The sequence below is a fragment of the Notothenia rossii genome, assembly GCF_949606895.1.
Source record: "Notothenia rossii genome assembly, chromosome: 1".
Lineage (NCBI taxonomy): Eukaryota > Metazoa > Chordata > Actinopteri > Perciformes > Nototheniidae > Notothenia > Notothenia rossii.
In genome coordinates this window covers 57,851,079-57,873,738 of record NC_136912.1, presented here as the reverse complement: position 1 = coordinate 57,873,738, position 22,660 = coordinate 57,851,079, and the positions used below count along the sequence as shown (strand labels likewise).

Below are 22,660 nucleotides of genomic sequence, written 5' to 3'. Positions count from 1 at the left end.
TTACAGATGTTGAATGTCTACGAGGTAAATGTAATGATAAACCACCAGGAGTGGATAATTTAGTTGGTACATTTCTTAGTGCTAATTTTGTTGCAGAGCCTATCTGTCATATTATAAATTTGAGTATTGATAAATGTATTTGCCCACAGGCATGGAAAATAGAAAAAATTATTCCACTTGCAAAAAATCAAGCTGGACCATTTTCTGGTACAAATAGCCGTCCAATACGTTTATTACCAGCATTATCAAAGATAATGGAGAGAATAATTTTCAATCAAATACAAAAATACTTTGAAGGTAACAAACTTAATTTCATTTCATTTCATTTCAAACCTTTATTTAGACAGATTGGTCCCTTGAGATCATCGATCTCATTTACAAGGGAGACCTGCATCATTTAGTTCCACATGAAACATAAAAACAACAAACAAACAAACAACAGAGGATATCATATTTACATATTCAACATTTACAAATACCCAGAGTTTAAGAAAGCATTTCATTTAGACGTGCCTTAAATACATTCAGAGAAATAAAAATGCTCAATTTCAATTTTGCCTTTAGACTGTTCCAAGCAAGTGGAGCTGCGAACATAAAAGCTGTCTTCCCTAAGACAGTCCTTACTCTTGGCACATCTAACAAGACTATATCCTGCGGTCGCAGACAATAGCTGCTTGCAAATTTCTGCTTTATCAAAGAACAGATATAATACGGGAGTTTGCCCAACATAGCTTTATAGATAAAAGTGTACCAGTGACTGAGCCTCCGTACAGTGAGTGATGGTAAACCTGCCTTGGTATACAGTGTACAGTGATGAGTAAGTGCTTTACAATTTGTGACAAATCTCAGAGCACTATGATACGCAGCATCTAGTTTGCTCAGGTAGTTGGCAGGTGCATTCATATACAGCAGATCACCATAGTCCAGCACAGGTAAAAAGGTCACAGTGACTAGCCTTTTCCTGGCCTCAAGCGAGAAACAGGACTTATTCCTGAAAAAGAAACCTAGCCTAACCCTCAGTTTTTTAAGCAGGTTATTGACATGAAGTTTAAAAGAGAGACAGTCATCAAGCCAGATACCAAGGTATTTGTAACAGGCAACAACTTCAAGTTTTGTTCCTTGCGTTGATACAATATCTAAAACAGGCTCTGGTGTCTTTTTAGCTTTTGAAAAGAGCATTATCTTGGTTTTATCCAAATTTAAAAAGAAGCTTTAGTTCAGAGAGCTGAGTCTGAATAATGTTAAAAACAGCCTGTAATTTAACAACCGCCTCCTGAATGCTGTGAATACTGTGTATCAACATGCTTACAGACCTGGCCATTCCACATGCACCGCTTTAACACAAATGACAGATGACTGGAAGGGCGAACTAGATAATAGGAAGTTAGTGGGTGCAGTACTACTTGATTTTAGTTCTGCTTTTGATGTCATTGACCATTCTTTGTTGTTACACAAGCTGGAACCATATGGTTTTAATTTTGAAACTCTGAGGTGGTTAGAAAGTTACCTGACAAACAGCTCACTCAAATAGTTTGTTTTTAAACGCTTGGGCTTTCTTGGAGAGCATGTTGCCGTCTAGCCCCATTAACATTTGCTGGAGCACTTCGAACGTGCACTTCAGTTTAGGGGGGTTGTCAGGTTCATTGCATACATTAGTCCAAACAGCATGGTAGCAGCTAATGCAATGTTGTCCACATCAGATAGTACCTGTTGGCCTTCCAGAACAATCTGTCCTCTGGTCTCATCTGTCCTCTGGTCTCATGGTGGAATTGTGTTTGACAAAATAAAGTCCCACTGTAATCCCCTGAATGGACCGCAGAATGACGTCTTCATCTTCTGCCTGCAGAGTGCACAGTCACAAAAGGAAAAGAGTGAGATCTAACAAATCAATACATATATATACCCATTACTAAGTCCCTGTGTTTAACAAGTACATTTGTTCAGATTTCTGTAATTTTAAGCCTCCTTGTGATCTGATATACTCCTGTCTGACCTGATAAAAAATGTTTCATTTCCTGTATCCGTTTTAAATGAAAAGCCCTCTAGCTTTTCAGCGTAGTCTGGCTATTAAACAGAGGGATGTTCACATACTTTAGGGTTTAGGCTATATACTATGTGGTTTTTCAATAAATACATATTTTAAAGCCCAACAAAAAAATCAAAAGGTCAAATATTACTTCTACGGACCACAAACTTTCTCATTGAGCACACAGCTCCTTGAGAAGACAATCCCGGCCTAAATCGACATCATCAACCTAAGTGAAGGGGAATAAGAAAATAAAGAATCTGTTTTGCTCAATGAAATGTGTACACTATTGACTCGATGTATAATTTCCTTAAAATTAATTCTTACTTGAGTCATGTTTGACATAATACAGTTCAGACGCTGGCCTTTCTGTCCTCCTCTCTTCTTAAAAACCTTCAGAAGTTTGTCAGATAGCACATCCAGCCGAGAGAGAAATCTTGATTGGAGGGGCAGGGTTGTTATACGCTTAAACTCCGCATTTATCAATGAAAAAAAAATATCACAGTAATAAAAATCATGAAATCATTTAATTTTCTAATGATGTTATGATTGTAGTTGTGTGCTAAATGTATTTACAAAATCACATACCAGGCATATCTTGCCTCAAAACGATGCAGAGAAACTAGTCCATGCATTTGTTACTTCAAGGCTGGATTATTGTAGATCTTTATTATCAGTGTGTACCAAAAACTCAGTTAAGTTGCTTCAGCTGATTCAAAATGTATTGACCAGAGCACGGAAAAGGGACTACATTACTCCTGTTTTGGCACTATAGTGAGAATAACTTTTTATATCAAGTACGAACAACCAGGTTAGACTACATTATATTTAATTTAGTTTACGTTTTTTTCCAAAGCGACTTAAAATAAGTATTACTGTAATATAAGACTACATATAAGAAACACCCTTTTGCCATTTCAACAAACAAAACATTATCACTTTTGTGAAGGAGGCTTTATTGCAGAATGTTTGGCTTTTGCCTCTCACTTTCTGAATCACTTTTGCCAAATAAATCAGAAAATGTGCATATCCCTGCAATGTTTGCAGTATGTAAATCTTATGAATAAATATTCAGAAATGGTCATATACCAGTTTTCAATTAGTTAAAGATAAAGTTTAAGTTTTAAGAAAAACATATTTGAAATTATTTCCTTTTTCACACACAAATAAAACAAAAATGTTCTGCTCCTTAAAGGCGACATTTACCATTTAATTATGTACCTTTAGGTTAATATGAACCGACTTCGGCCGAGAGGGGCGCCTCCAGTGTAAAAAGCTACAGTAGCCTATACTAATGCAATGAGTACAACTTTGTACGGAGCCATACACATCAGAGTTGCGAGCTCATTTCCATTGGTTTCAATGGAGACCTGCACTGCAGCAGCGCGCACCGCCCGTCATGTGACGAGGAACAACAAATCACAACCGAGAAACATCTCAACTTCCGTAAACACAAGTGTACGGAAAATATGGAAGATAAGTTCATTTCACAGCGGGTGGATCGTAACCCTTATCAACTTCTTGCTAATGCGTTGCATGATGGTTAGTCATTTTGTCCGGCTTGCTCTGGAGGCTCACCTTCATGAGACGTTGAAATCTCGTGGGACAAAGACGCGAGTGAGAGTGAGGCGCGGCGAGGTGGCGCAGTTCCTCTCCGCGGGCTGCGGAAGCGAAATGCTTGATGGGAAACGACTCGCTGGTATCTCGAGCTGAGCGCTCACCTGTAATCTGTGCAATAACAATAAAGTTGAATCTAATCTTGAGCAGGAACAAATGTATTTACTTAGTACATATCTGACATTAACGATTAAACACATTTGTGCATTCTTTATAAATGCAAACCGAGTCGAGCCAACTCCGGAGGTGGCGGTATGCAACTTAAAGTTGTTTGCAATCCGCCAAAAAAACGAGAGAAGAAGAAGAAGAAGAAGAAGAAGAAGAAGAAGAAGAAGAAGAAGAAGAAGAAGAAGAAGAAGAAGCCGACTCCGAGCTGTCCGACTTCAGGCAAGCTTTTTGAGACCTCCCCCGGCTGCGATCGGCTATTCTCGTCTACTTTCGAGGCGAGCCGCAGCTCGTCTCAAACAAGCCTAGTATGTCTCTGTTTTGATCTGTTTTGATCTGTGTGTATTTACGGTATTTACATGAACACAGAGCGGATCAAAGCAGAGATATTGTTGTGTTCTAATATACTCCTGCCAATAGGGGGCGCAGTGTAACCAGAGTATACATACAATGTTGAGAGAAGAAGAGTAAGCCCGGGAGTTGATGCTGTGGCAGTTAAGCATGACGAACAGTAAAGAGTTGAGTACCCGTATCCTCTGTCCCTTGTTTCATTAATTTCTTTCTACTAATACACAACAAATTGGCGACGAGGATGGCCGTGGCTTCTACTCCTTTACCTCCCACCTTTCTTCAGTGTCCGGGAGAACCTACTATGCCATTTGGAACATGGCTAAAAATGTTCGAAAACTATCTGCTAGTGATCGACGTGGAAGGAGCCAAGTGGCCGGATACCCGTATACGTGCAACGCTGCTACACAGCGTCGGAACCGAAGCACAGAGGATATTCTACACATTGACTGAAACGGGAACTACATACAACCATGCCGTGGCTACACTACGGGCGCATTTCGTGCCGAAGGTAAACGTAATTGCGGAGAGACACAGGTTCCGCCAACGAGCCCAGAGACATGATGAAACAATTGCACAGTACGTCTCTGCGCTACGTGAAATGCTCGTTTTTTGTGAATTTGGAAATGCAGAACAGGATATGCTGCGTGATCAGATCGTGGAAAAAGCCTACAGTGGACGCATACGTGAACGCTTGCTGCTAGAAGACAAACTGACACTGGATAAAGCCATTCAGATTGCAAATCAGGTGGAAATGGCGGCGCGCAACGTGGCCGAGTTCTCCAACAGTGAAGTGCCTGTGAGAGAGATCAGCGCGCCAAAATGGGAACAAAAACGTCCCGATGCAAGTAAACAAAGGCAAGGTGAGAGAAAGTCTGAGCAAGCACGAAGATGTTACAGATGTGATTCAGATAAACATATGGCCAATTCCACACAATGCCCTGCTACAAACAAAATATGCAAATCCTGTGGAAAAACTGGGCATTTTGCCAAAGTGTGTCGTTCAGAACAAAAACGTGAAGTGAGGGAGGTCGTTATTCCAGAACTGACTGTTTTATTGCTGAATAATTCTGCCCCAAAAGAGAAGAAAATAATGTGCACTGTAGATTTGGGACTTTCTCCTGCTAACCAGTCATTTGAGATGATAGTAGATACTGGTTCTTCAGTGTCACTGCTGCCGGCTCATGTGTACGAGACCTATTTCAGTCACATACCACTGAAACCTACAAAGGTTCCTCTAGTCACATACTCAAGACAGAGAATCCCAGTACTAGGGAAACTGCATTTACGTGCATTCCATGACGGAAATACTGCCTCGGCTACCATTTTCATTGTGAAGTCAGGTTCAATACTGCTGGGCCTGGACCTGTTTGAGGCACTGGAAATGGTCATCATGAGAAACAGAGTGGTACTGAAGTCAGAGCACACAGTCAGAGAGATAACAACCCCACCTGCAACTCCTACTACACCGACACCTACTGCATCTGCACCTGTTAATACAGTTTTACCTATGGGCTGTGTTAGGAACGTAGTACACAAAGTAAGAGTGAAAGATGAGGTGAAGCCTGTGCAGCAGAAATTGAGAAGGCTTCCATTCTCAGTCAGAGATGCTGTTTCTGCAGAGTTAAAGCGCCTTCTTGATGCTGACATCATTGAAAAAATAGATGCCTCTCCCTGGGTGTCACCGATCGTTGTGACTCAACGAAAGAACTCATCTAAAATAAGGATGTGTACAGACCTCAGGGAGCCTAACAAGGCCTTCATAATGGATTGCTACCCCATTCCACACATGGAGGAGCTCTTCTCAGAACTCAGAGGAGCTACCATATTCTCAACCCTCGACCTGGCTAATGCATACTACCAGCTTCCACTGCATGAGGACAGCAGAGATCTGACTGCTTTCATTACTCACGAGGGACTTTTCAGGTACAAGCGAGTTTGCTATGGGCTAGCATCAGCACTAGGGGTGTGCATTGGCACTGCCCTCACAATTCAATTCGATTACGATTCACCAGGTAACGATTCGATTCGATTCGATTCTACGATGCATTGCGATGCATTGCGATGCATCACAATTCTACTGCACACAACAAGGGACTTTTTTCGTGAGTCATGAGGCAATACAAGCAGTCAGATAGGATAGATTTTATTGGCTGCTATGTGTGTATTATCACTCTCCTGCATCTTTGACATAAATGTCATTAAATAAAATTAAATAATAATAAAAAATGGTACAGGGTATTGGATATGGCATTTTCAAACCTGAAAAAAAAGAAAACATAAATCACTGCTTTGAATAAGAAATGTTTCTCTTCTCTCTGCTTTAGAACCATTTGAAATTGAATAGAGCAATTACAGCCAATATTGTCCAGCAGTTATTTTACACACAATAAAATAGACGCTCGACAACAGGTCACTTCCTGAACTCCTGTGCAAACAGTAATCAGTCACACTATTGTAACAACAACCAACCACCCAGGCACCCAGCAATAAAAATACTCAGTGCAACACACAGTAACCACTTATTACTGTGAAACTTTTTCAAGTAGTAAAGTCAAGTGCAACTTTTTTCAACAAAACAACAGCTTAGCAGCTTTAAGACAATGACAACAATTATATACCTGAGATGAGAATCCTACCTGGCAATCACATCAGCTGCATACAACAAAATATCAAGATGAGAAATATATTGTAATGTAAACCAAAAATAAAGTGTGTAGGCTTAGGCTACTACCAAATTTGTGCAAACAACTTCTTCCGTCTGAGTTCAACATCACCATCATAAACAATCCGTTTCAGAGTGAGGAAATATATAGTTTGACCTAAGCCTACATCATAACTTCTCACTGTTCAGCATTTGGGAATTTCAAGGTTCTTGTGCAAAAACACAAGCTGATCAACATGGTCCGGTTTGAGAGCGCTTCTTTTTGCAGTGATAATATCTCCTGCAGTGGAGAATACTCTCTCTGCTGACACACTTGTCCCTGGGATGCACAAGTATCTCTTTGCCAACCTAGAGAGGAGAGGAAATGTGCCCTTATGGCGATGCCACCAGTCCAAGGGATCCTCAGAGAGAGGTGCAGCTGGAGATCTACAGTACAATTCCATTTCCTCGTCAGCACTGGCATCGGCGGTCTTACTCTGTCCTGCAGGTTCACTGATGTCATTGAAAGCAGCTCCCAGCAAACTCACAAGCAGCGATGACGAGGCTCTTCTTTTGGGGGCAGAGGGGCCTGCTAAGTCAGACACATTGTCATCCACGGACAGCAACTCTTCATTGGTTCCTGAACTTCCTGTTCTGCCAGGCGCTTCATCTTCTGTCCTACGTCTCCTCTCATACTGTGTTTGAACAAAATAAATAAGAGCAAAAAACAGCAGTTAGCAGCACTTTCTCAGCCAATGCTGCAGCTCACATCACAACAGATAACTATTTTTCTCAGTCTTAACATTTTACTGACTATGCAGCTGCTTATTTAACATTACATTGTTATTACAATTGAATTGAAAGATATTCCATAAGTTTTACAAGTAGAAATTCAATTACCTCCAGGGATGCAGCCTCTGAAGTCACTCCTGCGTAGACATCTAATCTCTCCTCTTCTGTCAGGAAAGGTAACCCCTTAAAGCGAGGATCCAGGGCAGAGGATGTATGAAGGATCTTCTTCTCTGCCCCACTGTTGTACCTCTTAAGGAGATCTGTTTTGATGGCATTCTTCACATCCCGGATCAGTGGTTGGTCTCCAATAGTGTCTGACATGTTATGGAGGAGTTGGGCATATACTGGTGCAATGAGGCTGACTGTAGGACTGCTCTCCTCTGACATAAAAACAGTGGCATCCTTCACTGGTTTTAATGTCTTCACTGCTTCCTCCATGTTAGCCAGATCTGCTCTGCTGAGAGTGACGATGTCACTTTCATCTACATTTAGGGCAGGCGACAGCAGTGTGGCATGCACTGCAGCTTGCAGTTGCAAAAACCTCTCCATCATATCGTGAGCACTATTCCACCTTGTGGCGACATCAGTTATCAGTTTCAGTGGACTTGTCAGTTTAAGAACAACCCTCTGGTTTTCTTCAAGCAGGTGCTTTGCCTTTGTGCTGCGGTGGAAGTATGCTGAGATGCGTCGGACTCTGCCCAGAAGCCTGGAGACCGTCGGTAGCTTAAGCGCCCGCTGCGCAGCGAGGTTCAACGTATGCGCGAAGCATTTAACATGAGGGAACTTCCCAATTTCAGCAGCACTTATCATATTAGCGGCGTTGTCCGTCACCAGCACAACACTTTTATCTGTTAGCTGCCATTCCTCAACAACATCCAAGAGTAGCCTCGCCATATGAGCACCAGTGTGGCTCTCATAAACTGCTCTCGTCTGCAGCACATGTGATGCAATCTGCCAATCCTCGCTAATATAATGTGCCGTTATGGTTACATAGGACTCTGTTGCGACTGAAGTCCAGGCGTCACTTGTAATGGCTACACGACTGGCTTTACACATGGATTCCATTACCTTTGCTTTGGTTTCTTTGTATATTGCGGGAAGCGCAGAATCCGTGAAAGTAGCTCTTGTCGGTAGCTTATACCGGGGCTCAAGTGTTTTAAGCATGTGGCGAAACCCCACATTTTCTACCACAGAATAGGGTCGTAGATCTTTCGCTATGAAACATGCCACCGATCGTGTGATCCTCTTTGCTCTCTCAGAGTTGTGTGGCAAAGTTGACACTAGCGACTCGTCAATTCTTGGCTGGGATGTATCAACTTTTTGTGTTGCTTTTGAAGCCAACTCAGGATGCCAGCGATCAACATGATTTGTGAAGTTAGTTGTATTGCCAACGTGTTTGATTTTAGTGTGGCAGGTTTTACACACCGCGTAAGTCTTGTCTAGTTTCCCATTTACTTCGTAGAATCCAAAATGTGCCCAGATGTCAGCTTTCCACGCTTTGGGTGCGTTTTTAATGGTCCGTCTATCGTGGTCATCTCCCTCCGCCTCAGCCATCTTGATTAATGTTGTTATGATGCCGCCGGAAGTAATTGAAACTTCGCGGGGCAATTGTTCTGTCACTAGTTTGGAGTTTAACACAGTTTCGATTATGGCACTTTGCCGCATCGATGCTGAATCGTGCATGCCCCGCATTGCGATGCATCGCCGAATCGATTATTGTTGACACCACTAATCAGCACCCTCAGCATTTCAGAAGATGATGTCCATGGTGCTGAAAGATTTACCTGGAGTGCAGGCATATCTGGATGATATCATCATTTACTCCTCATGCCGTGCTGAGCATGAAACCCGCCTGAAAGCAGTACTGTACCGACTGCAGGAAGCTGGACTAAGTCTCAACACAGATAAATGCAAATTCTACCAGGACAAACTAACGTATCTAGGACACAGCATAAGCAAGGAAGGTCTGCTGCCAAATGATGACCACATTGCAGCTATTCGGGATGCTCCATCACCCAGTGATCCAGTGACTCTCAGGTCTTTTCTTGGCCTAACATCGTGGTACTCCAAGTTCATACAGAACTATGCAACTGTGGTGGAACCAATGAGAGATGTGCTACGCAGAGCTACATTCACATGGACTGATGAGGCACAGAGTAGTTTTCAGCAGGTTAAACTACTCATCACAGACAGTTCATCACTCGCTCTTTTTGACCCGTCACGGCCCACCATAGTGTCTACAGATGCCTCAGACTATGGCATAGGTGGGGTGCTGACACAGATACATCGTGACAACACTGAAAGAACAGTGGCATTTGCTTCGCGCTCTCTTAGTGCTGCAGAGAGAAAGTACTCTGTGGTAGAAAAAGAAGCTTTGGCCTGTGTGTGGGCTGCAGAGCGTGGGAGAACCTACTTGTGGGGAACAAAGTTCACCTTAAGGACTGATCACCAAGCTTTGACCACACTCTTGGCTACAAAAGGCATGGGGAGAGCTGGTATGAGAGTAGCACGCTGGTCGGCCAGGCTACTCTGCTTCAACTATGATATTGTCTACAGACCCGGTGCTCAGAACCATGCAGCAGATTGCCTTTCCCGCCTGCCACTGCCACACGGACAGGACTGCACCTCAGACACGGAACCAGAGATGGTTGCTGCTGTCTCTGCCCTGCTGACTGCTGTTCCCTCGTCTGACTTCACAGATGCCTGCACTTCCTGTCCAGAGTTACGTCAGCTACGCAACTACATGACAGACGGGTGGCCAGCTTCATCCAAAGGCCTGCCTGCTAACATGTTGCCGTACTACCAGGTGAGAAATGAACTTTCTGCACATGAACAACTCATTCTGAGAGGGAGTCACAGGTTAGTTGTTCCAGTAAAGCTACACTCACACATGGTATCCTTAGCACACGCACAAAACAGAGACTCAGAGACTTGTATTGGTGGCCTAAAATGGATGCACTGGTACAATCGGTTATCGCCGCCTGTGTGTCCTGCCAGATGAATGATAAAACAGCTAAAACTAACCCTGCACCTATGACACCAGTCCCTCTGCCTCAGGGGCCATGGCAAAAGCTTGCCCTCGACATCGTGGGCCCATTTGAGACTGGTCCGGTGGACTGTAAGTTTGCTATTACTATGACTGAATACTATTCAAAATGGCCAGAAGTGTGTTTTGCCCCAAGATGCACTACTGCAACAGTGATCACCTTCATGAGATCAGTGTTCAGCCAAAAAGGGAACCCTGTGTCTGTGGTGACAGATAACGGTCCACAATTCACATCCTCAGAACTCGCCTTTTTCCTAGAAGAAAGAGACATCCAACACATCAGGACTACAATCTACCATCCAGAAGGAAATGGAGCGGTGGAGAGGCTAAATAGAGTGCTGAAGGAAAGCATTCTCACGGCACAGAGAGAGAACGCTCCGTGGAAAGCTCACGTTGCTGAGTTTCTTCAGGTCTACAGAGCTACACCTCACGCCACTACAGGGACATCTCCGTTCCAGCTCATGTATGGAAGAAAAATGCGAACCAAACTCTCAATCCTGCCACAGCTTACGGATACTCAGGATCAGGAACTGAGAGACAGAGTGGAAGAGAAACAGTGGCACATGAAAACATATTCTGATGCAAAAAGAAATGCCAAGATTCCCAAAATACATCCGGGAAGCCTGGTGCGTGTGAGAAACCCGCTGCATGTCAAAAAGGGAAAGCCAAAGTTCAGTGAGCCTCTGAAAGTGACCAAGCAGAAAGGACCTCACAGTTACACACTTGATAATGGAAAAACCTGGGGTGCTTCACACCTGTCGGTGCTTCCAGAAACATTCACTCCTCCATCAGAAGAAGTGAGGCCTGCTGAGCCAGCTACAGTGCATGGTGCTCAGAGCAGGAACCAGCGAATCAGAAAGCAGCCTGTTTGGATTGAGGACTATGTCACTTAAACTGTGGTTGAATTAATGTTTGAAAATGTTCTGCATATTGTGATATGTGAAGTTATTATCATTACAGATGGTTTCATGGTTACTACGTAAGTGTCTGTTTAAAATGCTAATGTTATGCATGCTGTTCAAGGGGAGAAGTAACTCTTTTTAAGAAGGGGGGAAATGTTGTGTTCTAATATACTCCTGCCAATAGGGGGCGCAGTGTAACCAGAGTATACATACAATGTTGAGAGAAGAAGAGTAAGCCCGGGAGTTGATGCTGTGGCAGTTAAGCATGACGAACAGTAAAGAGTTGAGTACCCGTATCCTCTGTCCCTTGTTTCATTAATTTCTTTCTACTAATACACAACAGATATAAACACAGTTTTTTTAGGGAAAGCACTGCGGTCCCACAGACAATATTGTATCTTTAACAATCAACATCTTAAATGGGTAAAGATGGTCGCTTAACGTAAGGTAGGCCTACAACCTGCATCAGCGCCCTTAAAAGTCGGCACAAGAGTAGACATGCAGAGCCAGACCGAAGCAGTAAAGTTCTACACCGCCTGACAGCAGACATGAAACAATAATTTAAAACAAGACGTAGCCTATAGACATGCAAACATGCTGCAAGCTCATCCATCAGCTATGACTCCCCCCTCCCCACTGAGCTCGGTTTAATGTACATAACTTTGGGCAGGGTTCATAGTTTTAAATATTGTAAATCAAGCAACTGCCGGACTTACGCTCTACAAATACTCACAGTATAAAAACACGCTAAACACAAGTCAATCAATATAAACTCACTTTAAGATTTTCATGGCTTTATCCTAGCTAACACCAGTGAATGACAATGTTTACAAATTGACAGCTGTATTTACGTTGCTCGTTGTAACGGCAAATGTGAACTCTGCTTTTTGCAAACAATACGTCTTGTGATAACCTGTAACTATGACGAACATTTGATGACATTAAATAACTTTAAATAACTGTTACCTTGTAGAGATGTTCTCGGGACAGAACCAGCTTACTCCTCCGATGCGGGAAGAAAATATGGTAGAACCCCCCCCTCCTTTGTTTAAAAAAGAAAAAGCTTCACATTTAAAAAAATAAATATACTTTGCAACTTTCTTCTGCTTTACATCTTGTCCATTAAAGTGCCATATTGTTCAGGTTCAATTACGAAACTATTTAAGTACGGGTTTGAGTCCGACCATATTAATTTGTGAATAAAATATTTGTAAATAATCATTAGAAGCTGAGTAATCGGCTGCAGCGCAAGCTGCTGACGTATGTGCTCAGTGGACGGAGTTACAGAGATAAACATAACTTTTTTCTTATTTCTTAACATGATTGAGACTTATAGAACGTACAGCCCTCAAGATTAAAATAGTTCTACATGATTGATTCATGTTTCGACGAGAAACATGAATAAATTATGTCTCATATATTAACTGCATATTTGCAAATTGAACAACCCCACTTTCCCCTTTTTTTCAGTGCAGGGTAGTTGTTTGGGACCACTTTTATTTTCTATTTTTACAAATGACCTACCATTAGTGTTAGAAAAAGCTAAAATTGTAATGTATGCAGATGACTCAACAATATATTATGCAGCATCAACTACAAGAGAGTTGACAAATGTTATGAATAAAGATCTGCTACTGATATCAGAGTGTGTCATAAATAATAAGTTGGTACTTAATGCGGGAAAAACAAAATAGTTATTAATAGGATCAAATCATCAGTTAAAAGGTGAACCAAAATTGCAACTACATTTAAACCATATTGAAATTGAACAGGTCAAGGAGACAAAATTGCTAGGTATAACCCTGGATCATAAATTATCTTGGTCTTAACAAATTGATAATGTTGTGTAAAATGGGAAGGGGTGTGTCACTTCTAAAAATAATTGTAAAATATTTGCCTATGGATGTCAGGAGACAAGTTTTGGATGCTTTGGTTCTGTCGCAGCTTGATTATTGTTTGGTTATATGGTCTAGTGCTGCTGAAAAAGATTTAAACAAACTACAAGTAGCACAAAATAAGACAGCACGATGTGCAGTGCAGTGCTCCTACAGAAATGACTGAAATGCTGGAGACACTGAAATGGTTAACTGTCAGACCGAGGTCAACTTATATTTTATTACATTTTGTCAGAAATATTACAGTGACTCACTCACCAGATATATTATCACAAAGGTTTATAGCGCAATATGCACAACATAACTATCAAACACGACATACAATTGAAGGAAGGTTTGTATTACCCAAATCTAAATCAAATATGGGACAGAAAACAGTCATGTACAGAGCCATGATCAGCTGGAAATCTTTACCGGTTCACATCATTCAGGAACATTCTCAAGTACATTAGAAAAAAGGTTGCTAAAAAAATATTTAAGTATTATAAAGTAAATTTGAACTGTGCCTGTGGCTATATATGCATATGTTATTATGTACACTTATTTGTATTTACTTTTGTTTGGCCTTAGGATTGCGATAATTGGATGACCATTTTAATTTACACTTCATACAGCACTGTAAATTGCATGCAATTATGAGCTGTTTTGTTTTGTTTTAATTTTGTTGTATGTATGTTTATGTATGTTTTGAGTGTGTGAGGACCCCAGGAAGAATAGCCAATGCTCATGCTAGTGCTAATGGGGATCCTAATAAAGACATAAAGTTATAACAAAAAAAATGGGTTTATTTGATCCACATCAGGATACGAATCAGCTAAAGGCCTACTTGTTGAAATGTAGTTATTCAGTCAATTTTAATGTGATTCATTCTCAGACTAAACTGTTGTCTGTCGGTTGTTTAAATTGTGGGTCAACTTTATTGCTGAAAAACCTGAATCTACATATACTCTCCACCTCAACCTTTTGTGTACTGACTGAATTAGGAAGCTAGAAAGAATGAGCCCGCATTTTAAATCAAATCCAGCTTCTCTTTAACTTCTCCCTCACGACTCGCTGTGGTTTCAGGCTCACAGCCCACATCAGACAGGAGCTCATCCAGGCCACTTTTTCAAATATAGACTTATTATTACCTTCCCACAATAAATTGCTCTGGAGGGCTGGGGATATGCTGTTCTCAGTTTTTGTAACAGTGGCATCTCAGATATCATTAGGAGAGTAGTGCGGGGGGGACAGCAGATCAATGGGTTCCACCACAGCAGCATTAGGACACTGTGTGTATGATCAGTTTACTCAGCAACACACCGCCTCTGCAGTTCTTACTGGAAACAATTGATGCATTGTTGCAGTGGAATGAATCCCCTGAATTCTTAACCCCAATCACTATTCAATTGTCACTACCCAAAATAATTGTGTGGATGGCTACATATGAAAAACAAATTCTATACCGAGGCAGGACACCATCAGTAAGGCCCAACAACATCACATGCTGCTCTGTCATCTGCTGAGAGACTCTGATTTAATCTTCGTCATTTCATGTGCATCATGACCTAGAAGAACCACTCTGAATCCACCGAGATCTTGGAATGAATTGATGTTTATGTGAATTTATGGTTTTATGATACTTTCACGAGTATGTCAGCTTGTGAATCTGGATGCTGATGATTTTCTGGAGAAATATTGAATTCTCTGCAATCCAAACATGATCAACATGTTGGCCCTCTGATGAAGATACTCTGCACTCATCCTCGACACGCTGAAATTCAAGCCTATAGTAATTCAGTGGGTAGATATGGGGGTTACATCTTTCCCCCAAATACCGGGACATCTGTGTAGAAAAGTTTCAAAAGTGCATGACTCAAATCCAGAAGAATTTACCCAGAATCCAACACACCTGTCTGTATATAAAGAGCTAGCAAGTTGTAGGTGGCAATTAAAGCTATGAAAAAAAGGCTGTTGGATTCACATGATTTTATTATGGACATCGGTTGCACATATTAAAAACATGTGTACTCAAAACTATTCCATTATGTTAAAGACACACAACTATGTTATGTCAAAGAAACATCAAACTGTTATTTTCATTTGAATATTTCCTTTAATATTAAGTATATTCATTCACCCTATGTTTAACCAACATAACTTTTTAATGTTCATTTTAGGCTTTTAATATGCTTAGTATATTTAACTTGTACCTGTTAAAGCAACATGATTTCTTTATTTAAGCTTCACTGTAAAAAGTCTGTTGGACTTAAGTAATAAAAAACATGGAAATCGGTTGCACATATTAAAATCATGTGTACTCAAAACTATTCCATTATGTTAAAAACACACAACTATGTTATGTCAAAGAAACATGAAATTGTTATGTTAATGTGAATATTTCTTTTAATATTAGGTATATTCATTTACCCTTTGTTTAACCAACATTACTTTTTATGTTCATTTCAGGCTTTTAATATACTCAGTATATTTCATTTGTACTAGGCTTGGGCGGTATGACGGTATTACGGTATACCAGGGTATTTTGAAATACCGTCGGTATGATTTTCAATACCGTGACGTCACAGACTGTGCGCCAAATCCCAGATGCGTTTCATTCTATTACACTGACACAGAGTTTTGACAGGGACGACATTGGTTGTAATGCACAGCACGCGCCAGCACAGGGCAGGGGAGGGCAGTCTGTCTTTCCCGCTCTCAGAGCTCAGCACAGAGCTGAGCTGAGCAAGATGGCGGCAGCATTTGCCGGCCCCGAACTCGGACAACTAGTAAAAAAGAAAAATGCCTCTGCGCCTGTTTGGGACTATTTTGGGTTTACTCGTCGCCAGTGACTTCATCCAGCACAACGAGAGACAGAGGCTCTTCTTTGGGAATGTTTAAGACGGGGTGAGTGAGTGTTGACATTTTTTAATCCTATGCAACTGGTTGATGGTTTTGTAGTCGAGGTCGGACGGTTTTAAAAACGAAAGCATTTACGTGCTAAACATTCACGCGAGTAATCCAATCAATCAAATGGAAATAAGGTTTTTAACACGTGCACGGAATAATATTGCCAAACTAGTTAGTGAATATAGCAAACTTTATTCAATAAGTCAAGTATTTACTCCCGGAAAATGTTTATGTATGATGATATATTGTTAACTTAGCTCACTATGGAAACAACGTCGGACATCTACAAACACGTCCTGTATCCGATCTCAAAATGTGCCATTTGCACAATGTGTCATGTATGCAGCCCTTGTTTTGCACTTGCGCGCACGTCGCGGCACTTTGCGAGCGTCTACCGGCTCGGGCTGCATTTTACACCGAACATATAATATACCGTTCGAAACATCTATTTGCCGCCGAACGCCACCTCACTCAAGTCGACCCAAGTCATACCGTCAGTGGCGGCTGGTGGAAAATATTTTTGGTGGGGCTGTTGATATAGTGAGTAAAACATATTTTTTTGGGAGAAATTACCCCTTAAATTGGGACTGATACCGTCATATACCGTATACCACGGTATGATGTCAGCAAGGTATGACGGTATGAAAAAAATGATACCGCCCATGCCTAATTTGTACCTGTTAAAGCCACATTAATGTTTTGTTTAAACTATGCTATAGTTTTCTGTTTAATCTACCTAGTGCTCAAGGGGTACATACGATTATTTATTTCATGTGAATAGAGGCATGTCGTACATTCTTCTACAGGATCCATCCTAATCTCTTATATCTACAGCATTTATCATAAAATTTTAAAACAAATAGTCAATAAAGACAAACACATTTCTTTGAACAACATTCATGTATTTTTTTCAAAAAATAAAACAATATTAACAACCACCACACATCCATGATGAACTTTTGGTTTTTCCATCATGCAGCCGCAGGAGAATTAACAAATACATTTTAAATAAAGAAATAGAATAAATAGAAAATGTTTGTGATGCATTTATATATACATTATTGTGTTAGAACACAGCAAGGAAGCTTAAAGGAAACTATTCTCCCGACCAAAATAAAGGTTTATTGTGCCAAATGGCAAATAAAGGCTTATTTTTGTAACTCATTCATAGTAAACAATTAACAGAAAATGTCAACACCTAGCCGAAAAAATAAAATGTTCTTGCAAATTCATTATTTAAATAGTAACCTGCTAATATGAAAGGGCACTTTAATGCAAAAAAGCAATGGCATTGCTTTGGAAAAATACATGAAAGTATAATGAATGAAAGTATAATGAATGAAAGGCCTGGTTTCTCACCACATACAGTATGCACTCAAAAAAATAACTCATTGGATGAACTCAATTCAATTGTGGGCAGGATTTCCATCCAATAAATATTCGTAGCCCCAACTGAAACTAAGAACATCCATTTAATAAAATTGAATTGAGTTAGTCCAACTCATTTTTATCAAATACAGCTGAAATAAAATTAATACGTTACGTAAATAAAATGAATTTACATTTGTCCAACTCAAACTAATATAATTAATTGGTAAATAAATAATGTAAAAATATAATTATTTTTTACTTTATCCCCCATTACAAAATTGAGTGGCCCATGGTGGTGGTGGGGTTATGGTATGGTCAGGCGTATGTTATGGACGATGAACACAGGCCACTCGATTCACAACATTACCCTAACCCTAACCCTAATCCTAACCCTCACACCAGATACTGACTGGTTTTCGGACCCCCCCCAGACCCCCCCAATAAAGCAAAAAAACAAGTTTCAGAGTGGCCTTTTATTGTGGCCAGCCTAAGGCACACCTGTGCAATAATCATGCTGTCTAACCAGCATCTTGATATGCCACACCTGTGAGGTGGGATGGATTATTTTTGCAAAGGAGAAATGCTCACTATCACAGATTTTTTCAGATTTGTGAACAATATTTGAGAGAAATGGTTATTTTGTGTATTTAGAAAATGTTTTAGATCTTTGAGTTCATCTCATGAAAAATGGGAGCAAAAACAAAAGTGTTGCGTTTATATTTTTGTTCAGTGTAAGTTAGGGTAACACTGTTCAACGCTACATGGGGAAAATATTGTATAAACTTACCAGATACTCCTTGAAGAATGAGTCTGGATCTTCATTTAGGCATATTACAAGGCTTCTCAGGATGCACTCCCTCCTGGTGTTGATGTTGTCACACTAAAGCAGGGTCGACAAATCAAGACAGAATTTAGTTAATGTGGGTGAGACAGAGCGGTTGTCTGAAGACCAGAAAGGTCGTGTCAGTCGAAATGTCTCTAAGTAGGACATGATGTCTGACAAAAAATGCATTTGCACTAACCGAATCTGTGATTGCAAGGGCTTCCTTTATCTTTTTCCCCTTCACTCCTCCTTTGCTGGTGAAGATTTGTAGCAGCTTGTCGGAAAAGTGGTCCAGCTGATACATGAACTTCAATTGCAGTGGCTTGGTGGTGATGCTCAAGAACTCTGCATTCACCTTAAAAATATTATTGACAAAAAAACAACAACAATGTGTTACTTATTTATCAGAATTACTACCAAATTGGGACGTAGGATAATTGGCAAATTGCGATTGTGGAGCCATTAATCATTATAGACAATAATAAAAACAGTCAACACATACAAACATGCACAAACAAACGTTGCAAAGATTGTAATAGAGGGATGTATTGAAATGTCCTATTCCTCTGGGCATCTAGTATGTACTCAACCGGTTCTAAAACCCCAAAATGAGAGGTATAGTACTGTGTACGTTTATATGCAGTAGCAAGAGGGCCGTCCTTTGCAATAGCTATGCCCAACGGATTAGATTTACATAGAACAGTGGAAAGCTCACCAACTACTGACTCTTCAGCTTGTAGTTTATGACTTTGGAATACATCAGAAACAATAGCTCTAGTGACAGGCAAATATGCTGTACTTAATATGTAGTGAAGCTCAGAGGACCTCATCAATAACTGCCTTTGGAATGTGAACAATATTTTCCAACTTTAATAAAATGCCAGCAATTTTCTCTTCAATTAAATTGGGCAGGTGTATTTCTGCAGCATCACCACAACTTAGTGTTTCATATTCATGATCTGTATCCACAGACTCTGTTGGCCCAACTGCTGAACTGTCTGATTGACAGCTTGTACTGACGACATTGGCTTTAAAGTCTTTTAATGTATGTTCCTTGTGTTTCCTATTTTTGTGTGTGTTGAATGTACTGTGAATGTTAGCTTTAAATGTGCATCCTAGAAACATACACGGAACTGTTTCATCATGCCTGAGATGTCCATTGATGTGTTGAAAAAAAATCTCTTTCTGTTGATAGTTCTCTGCAAGAGCACACATGACACTGGAATGTAGGTACTTCTACTGGCTTTGGAGTTTGCTGTTTAGCATGACTTTTGTATGTGTGATTTAGTAGCTTACTCCATGTATCAAATGTACACGGACAATCTGTGTATGGACATGGATAGCGATAACTGCCCCTAAAATGCCCATGGGTCTGCCTAAAATGTTGTAACAACAAATACCTGCTAGCTAGTTCCAAACTGCAGACCTCACACTGCCACATTCATAATCTGAAAAGAAGAATAAAGACAATTAGTACATTTCACACTGAACAACGGACAATGATACAGATCAGCTTGAGCCAGTATTGACAAAGTAGCTTATTACTTACTATCATTAGGAAGTTCCCACAAGTAGCTTGGTAACCAAATGAAACTGCAAAATAAGAGGTAAAATTATTAGACATGTGAGTAAGAATGCATTAGTTAAGATTGCATTAGAGCTCTCACCAAAGAAAACAGATAAAATGTTAACATTTAGAATAGAGTAACAATCATTTTACAGCAAAACTGAAGCTACATAACGGAAATCCAATCATGAAAGCATGTCAAATATGTTACACCGACATTTTAATAAAATATAAAACAATTTTGGAAAATGTACCATTAGCTAGCTAAATGTAGGATTATTCATTACCACATGCATCTGTGGGCAAATGTTACAATGAATGATCAACACTACCATCTGAAGATACAGAAGAAAGTATCACGAAACGTCTGAAAATGAATGTTGACCATGTTTAATAAAAGTAATAAAGTTAAGGAAAATTCACACTTTACAGACACCATTGACATTTAATCTTGAATGTCTGTATTTAAAATAGTTTACAAAAATGGTGCTTCTTTATTTAATCTTTGTGTTTGCAACATTTTGGATTTGAATTATATAAATGTGTCTCAAACAGTACCATAGAATCACCCAAATCTAACAAATTCAAAGTGATGACTCTTTTTCTAAAGGTTTACCTCAAGTACGAGCAAAAAGTATGCAGCATTAAAACTACTCTGAGAAGTAAAATGGAATCAAAAAAGTAACTTAGGCCTACGTTTCTGCACAATTGTGGGTGCCTGCTTGTGAGTGAGGTTACCCATAAAAGACTCAGCACATGTATTATCTCATTATTTATATTAAATATTTGGCAGTAAAAAAAAGACCAGTGCCTAAACTCAACTGAACTCCTACAGAAACGAGGGGCTTCACCTGTCCTCCTCTGCCTGCCTGCACTAAGGCCTGGAGAGTTGACAGGCCTGCAGAGCTTTATGATAGAAAATGGCGGCGCTTACCTCATGCACTTTAATTACTCTTTGCATTTTTTTGGTTGGATATAAACTGAATGTTGGTGTACTGTGTTCAATGACAATAATATTTAATATAATATAATACAATCTACTGATCTCCATTATCCAGCAGGTATTCAATGCTACCCACATGTAGCAAGCTAGCTTCTAGCTACCAGTTATCTGGCTAGTTAAAAGGTTATCTCGCCAGACAAAAGGCGGCAAATGACAGGGATGTCGCGCATTTGCTAAGGGGATGTGCAAAGGGGCGGTCCCCAGATGAAAACAATTAATTTTGAGTTGATCTGTCCTAAATACATTTAATAAGTGAATTGATTAAAGTAATTTGTGTTACACTAACTAACTATACTTGGGTTTATTTCTTAATTAAAAAATATGTAAGAAAGCCAACATTTGTTTATTGTGTCAAGTCTAAGAAGGGCTTGAATCGTTTTTATGAATGTGCACTAAAGAACAAGAAAAAATAAAAACAAGAACTGACATTTTGAAGTAGCGCAATTAGTACATTCTGAAACACATGACAAGTGGCACATTCTGAAAACACATGACCCCAGTAAAAACCCACATTTCTGAAACATGCAAATCAATAAAGCAAAAAGCATGAGCAAAGGAAGTGCAAGACAGTTGTATCGATGAAAGTCCAGTATGAATGCTGTAAAAGTGCACAATGGTCCATGGCAACAGCTCACTCAAATAGTTTGTTTTTAAACGCTTGGGCTTTCTTGGAGAGCATGTTGCCATCTAGCTCCATTAACATTTGCTGGAGCATTTTCGAACGTGCACTTCAGTTTAGGGGGGTTGTCAGGTTCATTGCATACATTAGTCCAAACAGCATGGTAGCAGCTAATGCAATGTTGTCCACATCAGTTAGTAGGCTACCTATTGGCCTTCCAGGACAATCTGTTCTCTGGTCTCATCTGTCCTCTGCTCTCATCTGTCCTCTGGTCTCATCTGTCCTCTGGTCTCATCTGTCCTCTGGTCTCATGGTGGAATTGTGTTTGACAACATAAAGTTCCACTGTAATCCCCTGAATGGACCGCAGAATGACGTCTTCATATTCTGCCTGCAGAGTGCACAGTCACAAAGGGAACAGAGTGAGATCTAACAAATCAATACATATATATACCCATTACTAAATCCCTGTGTTTAACAAGTACATTTTGTCAGATTTCAGTACTTTTAAGCCTCCTTGTTATCTGATATACTCCTGTCTGACCTGGTAAAAAAAAATTCATTTCCTGTGTCCGTTTTAAATTAAAAGCCCTCTAGCTTTTCAGTGTAGTCTGGCTATTAAACAGAAAACAGGGATGTTCACATACTTTAGGGTTTAGGCTATATACTATGTGGTGTTTCAATAAATACATATTTTAAAGCCCAAAAAAAAAATCAAAAGGTCAAATATTACTTCTACTGATCACAAACTCTCTCATTGAGCACACAGAACACACAGATCCTTGAGAAGACAATCCCGGTCTAAATCGACATCATCAACCTAAGTGAAGCGGAATAAGAAAATAAAGAATATGTTTTGCTCAATGAAATGTGTACACTATTGACTCGATGTATAATTTCCTTAAAATGAATTCTTACTTGAGTCATGTTTGACATAATACAGCTCAGACGCTG

General features: G+C 40.1%; 2 protein-coding genes across 2 annotated transcripts in view; both read right to left on the bottom strand.

The window, feature by feature from the left end:
- Positions 1–1,207: 1,207 nt before the first annotated feature.
- Positions 1,208–22,660, bottom strand: part of LOC307021219 (uncharacterized protein) — a 616,546-nt gene continuing 595,093 nt past the window's right edge. Inside the window, exon 8 of the transcript XR_013803106.1 lies at positions 1,208–1,840. The gene's annotated coding sequence lies outside the window, so the exon portion shown is untranslated. The remainder of the gene's footprint in view (positions 1,841–22,660) is intronic.
- On the bottom strand, positions 6,737–8,857 carry LOC307012793 (E3 SUMO-protein ligase ZBED1-like). The gene is made up of 2 exons (XM_079639962.1): positions 7,701–8,857; positions 6,737–7,495 (listed from the first exon to the last, which is right to left on the bottom strand). The coding sequence occupies exons 1-2, from the start codon at positions 8,754–8,756 to the stop codon at positions 7,007–7,009; spliced, it is 1,545 nt and encodes a 514-aa protein (XP_079496088.1). The 5' UTR covers positions 8,757–8,857; the 3' UTR covers positions 6,737–7,006.

Bases quoted from the DNA above. Each gene is read 5' to 3' on its own strand.
- LOC307012793 (XM_079639962.1), bottom strand. From the start codon at position 8,756: ATGCTTAAAACACTTGAGCCCCGGTATAAGCTACCGACAAGAGCTACT. The intron at 7,496-7,700 runs GTAATTGAATTT...GTTCAAACACAG, and splicing joins CAGAGGCTGCATCCCTGGAG to TATGAGAGGAGACGTAGGAC.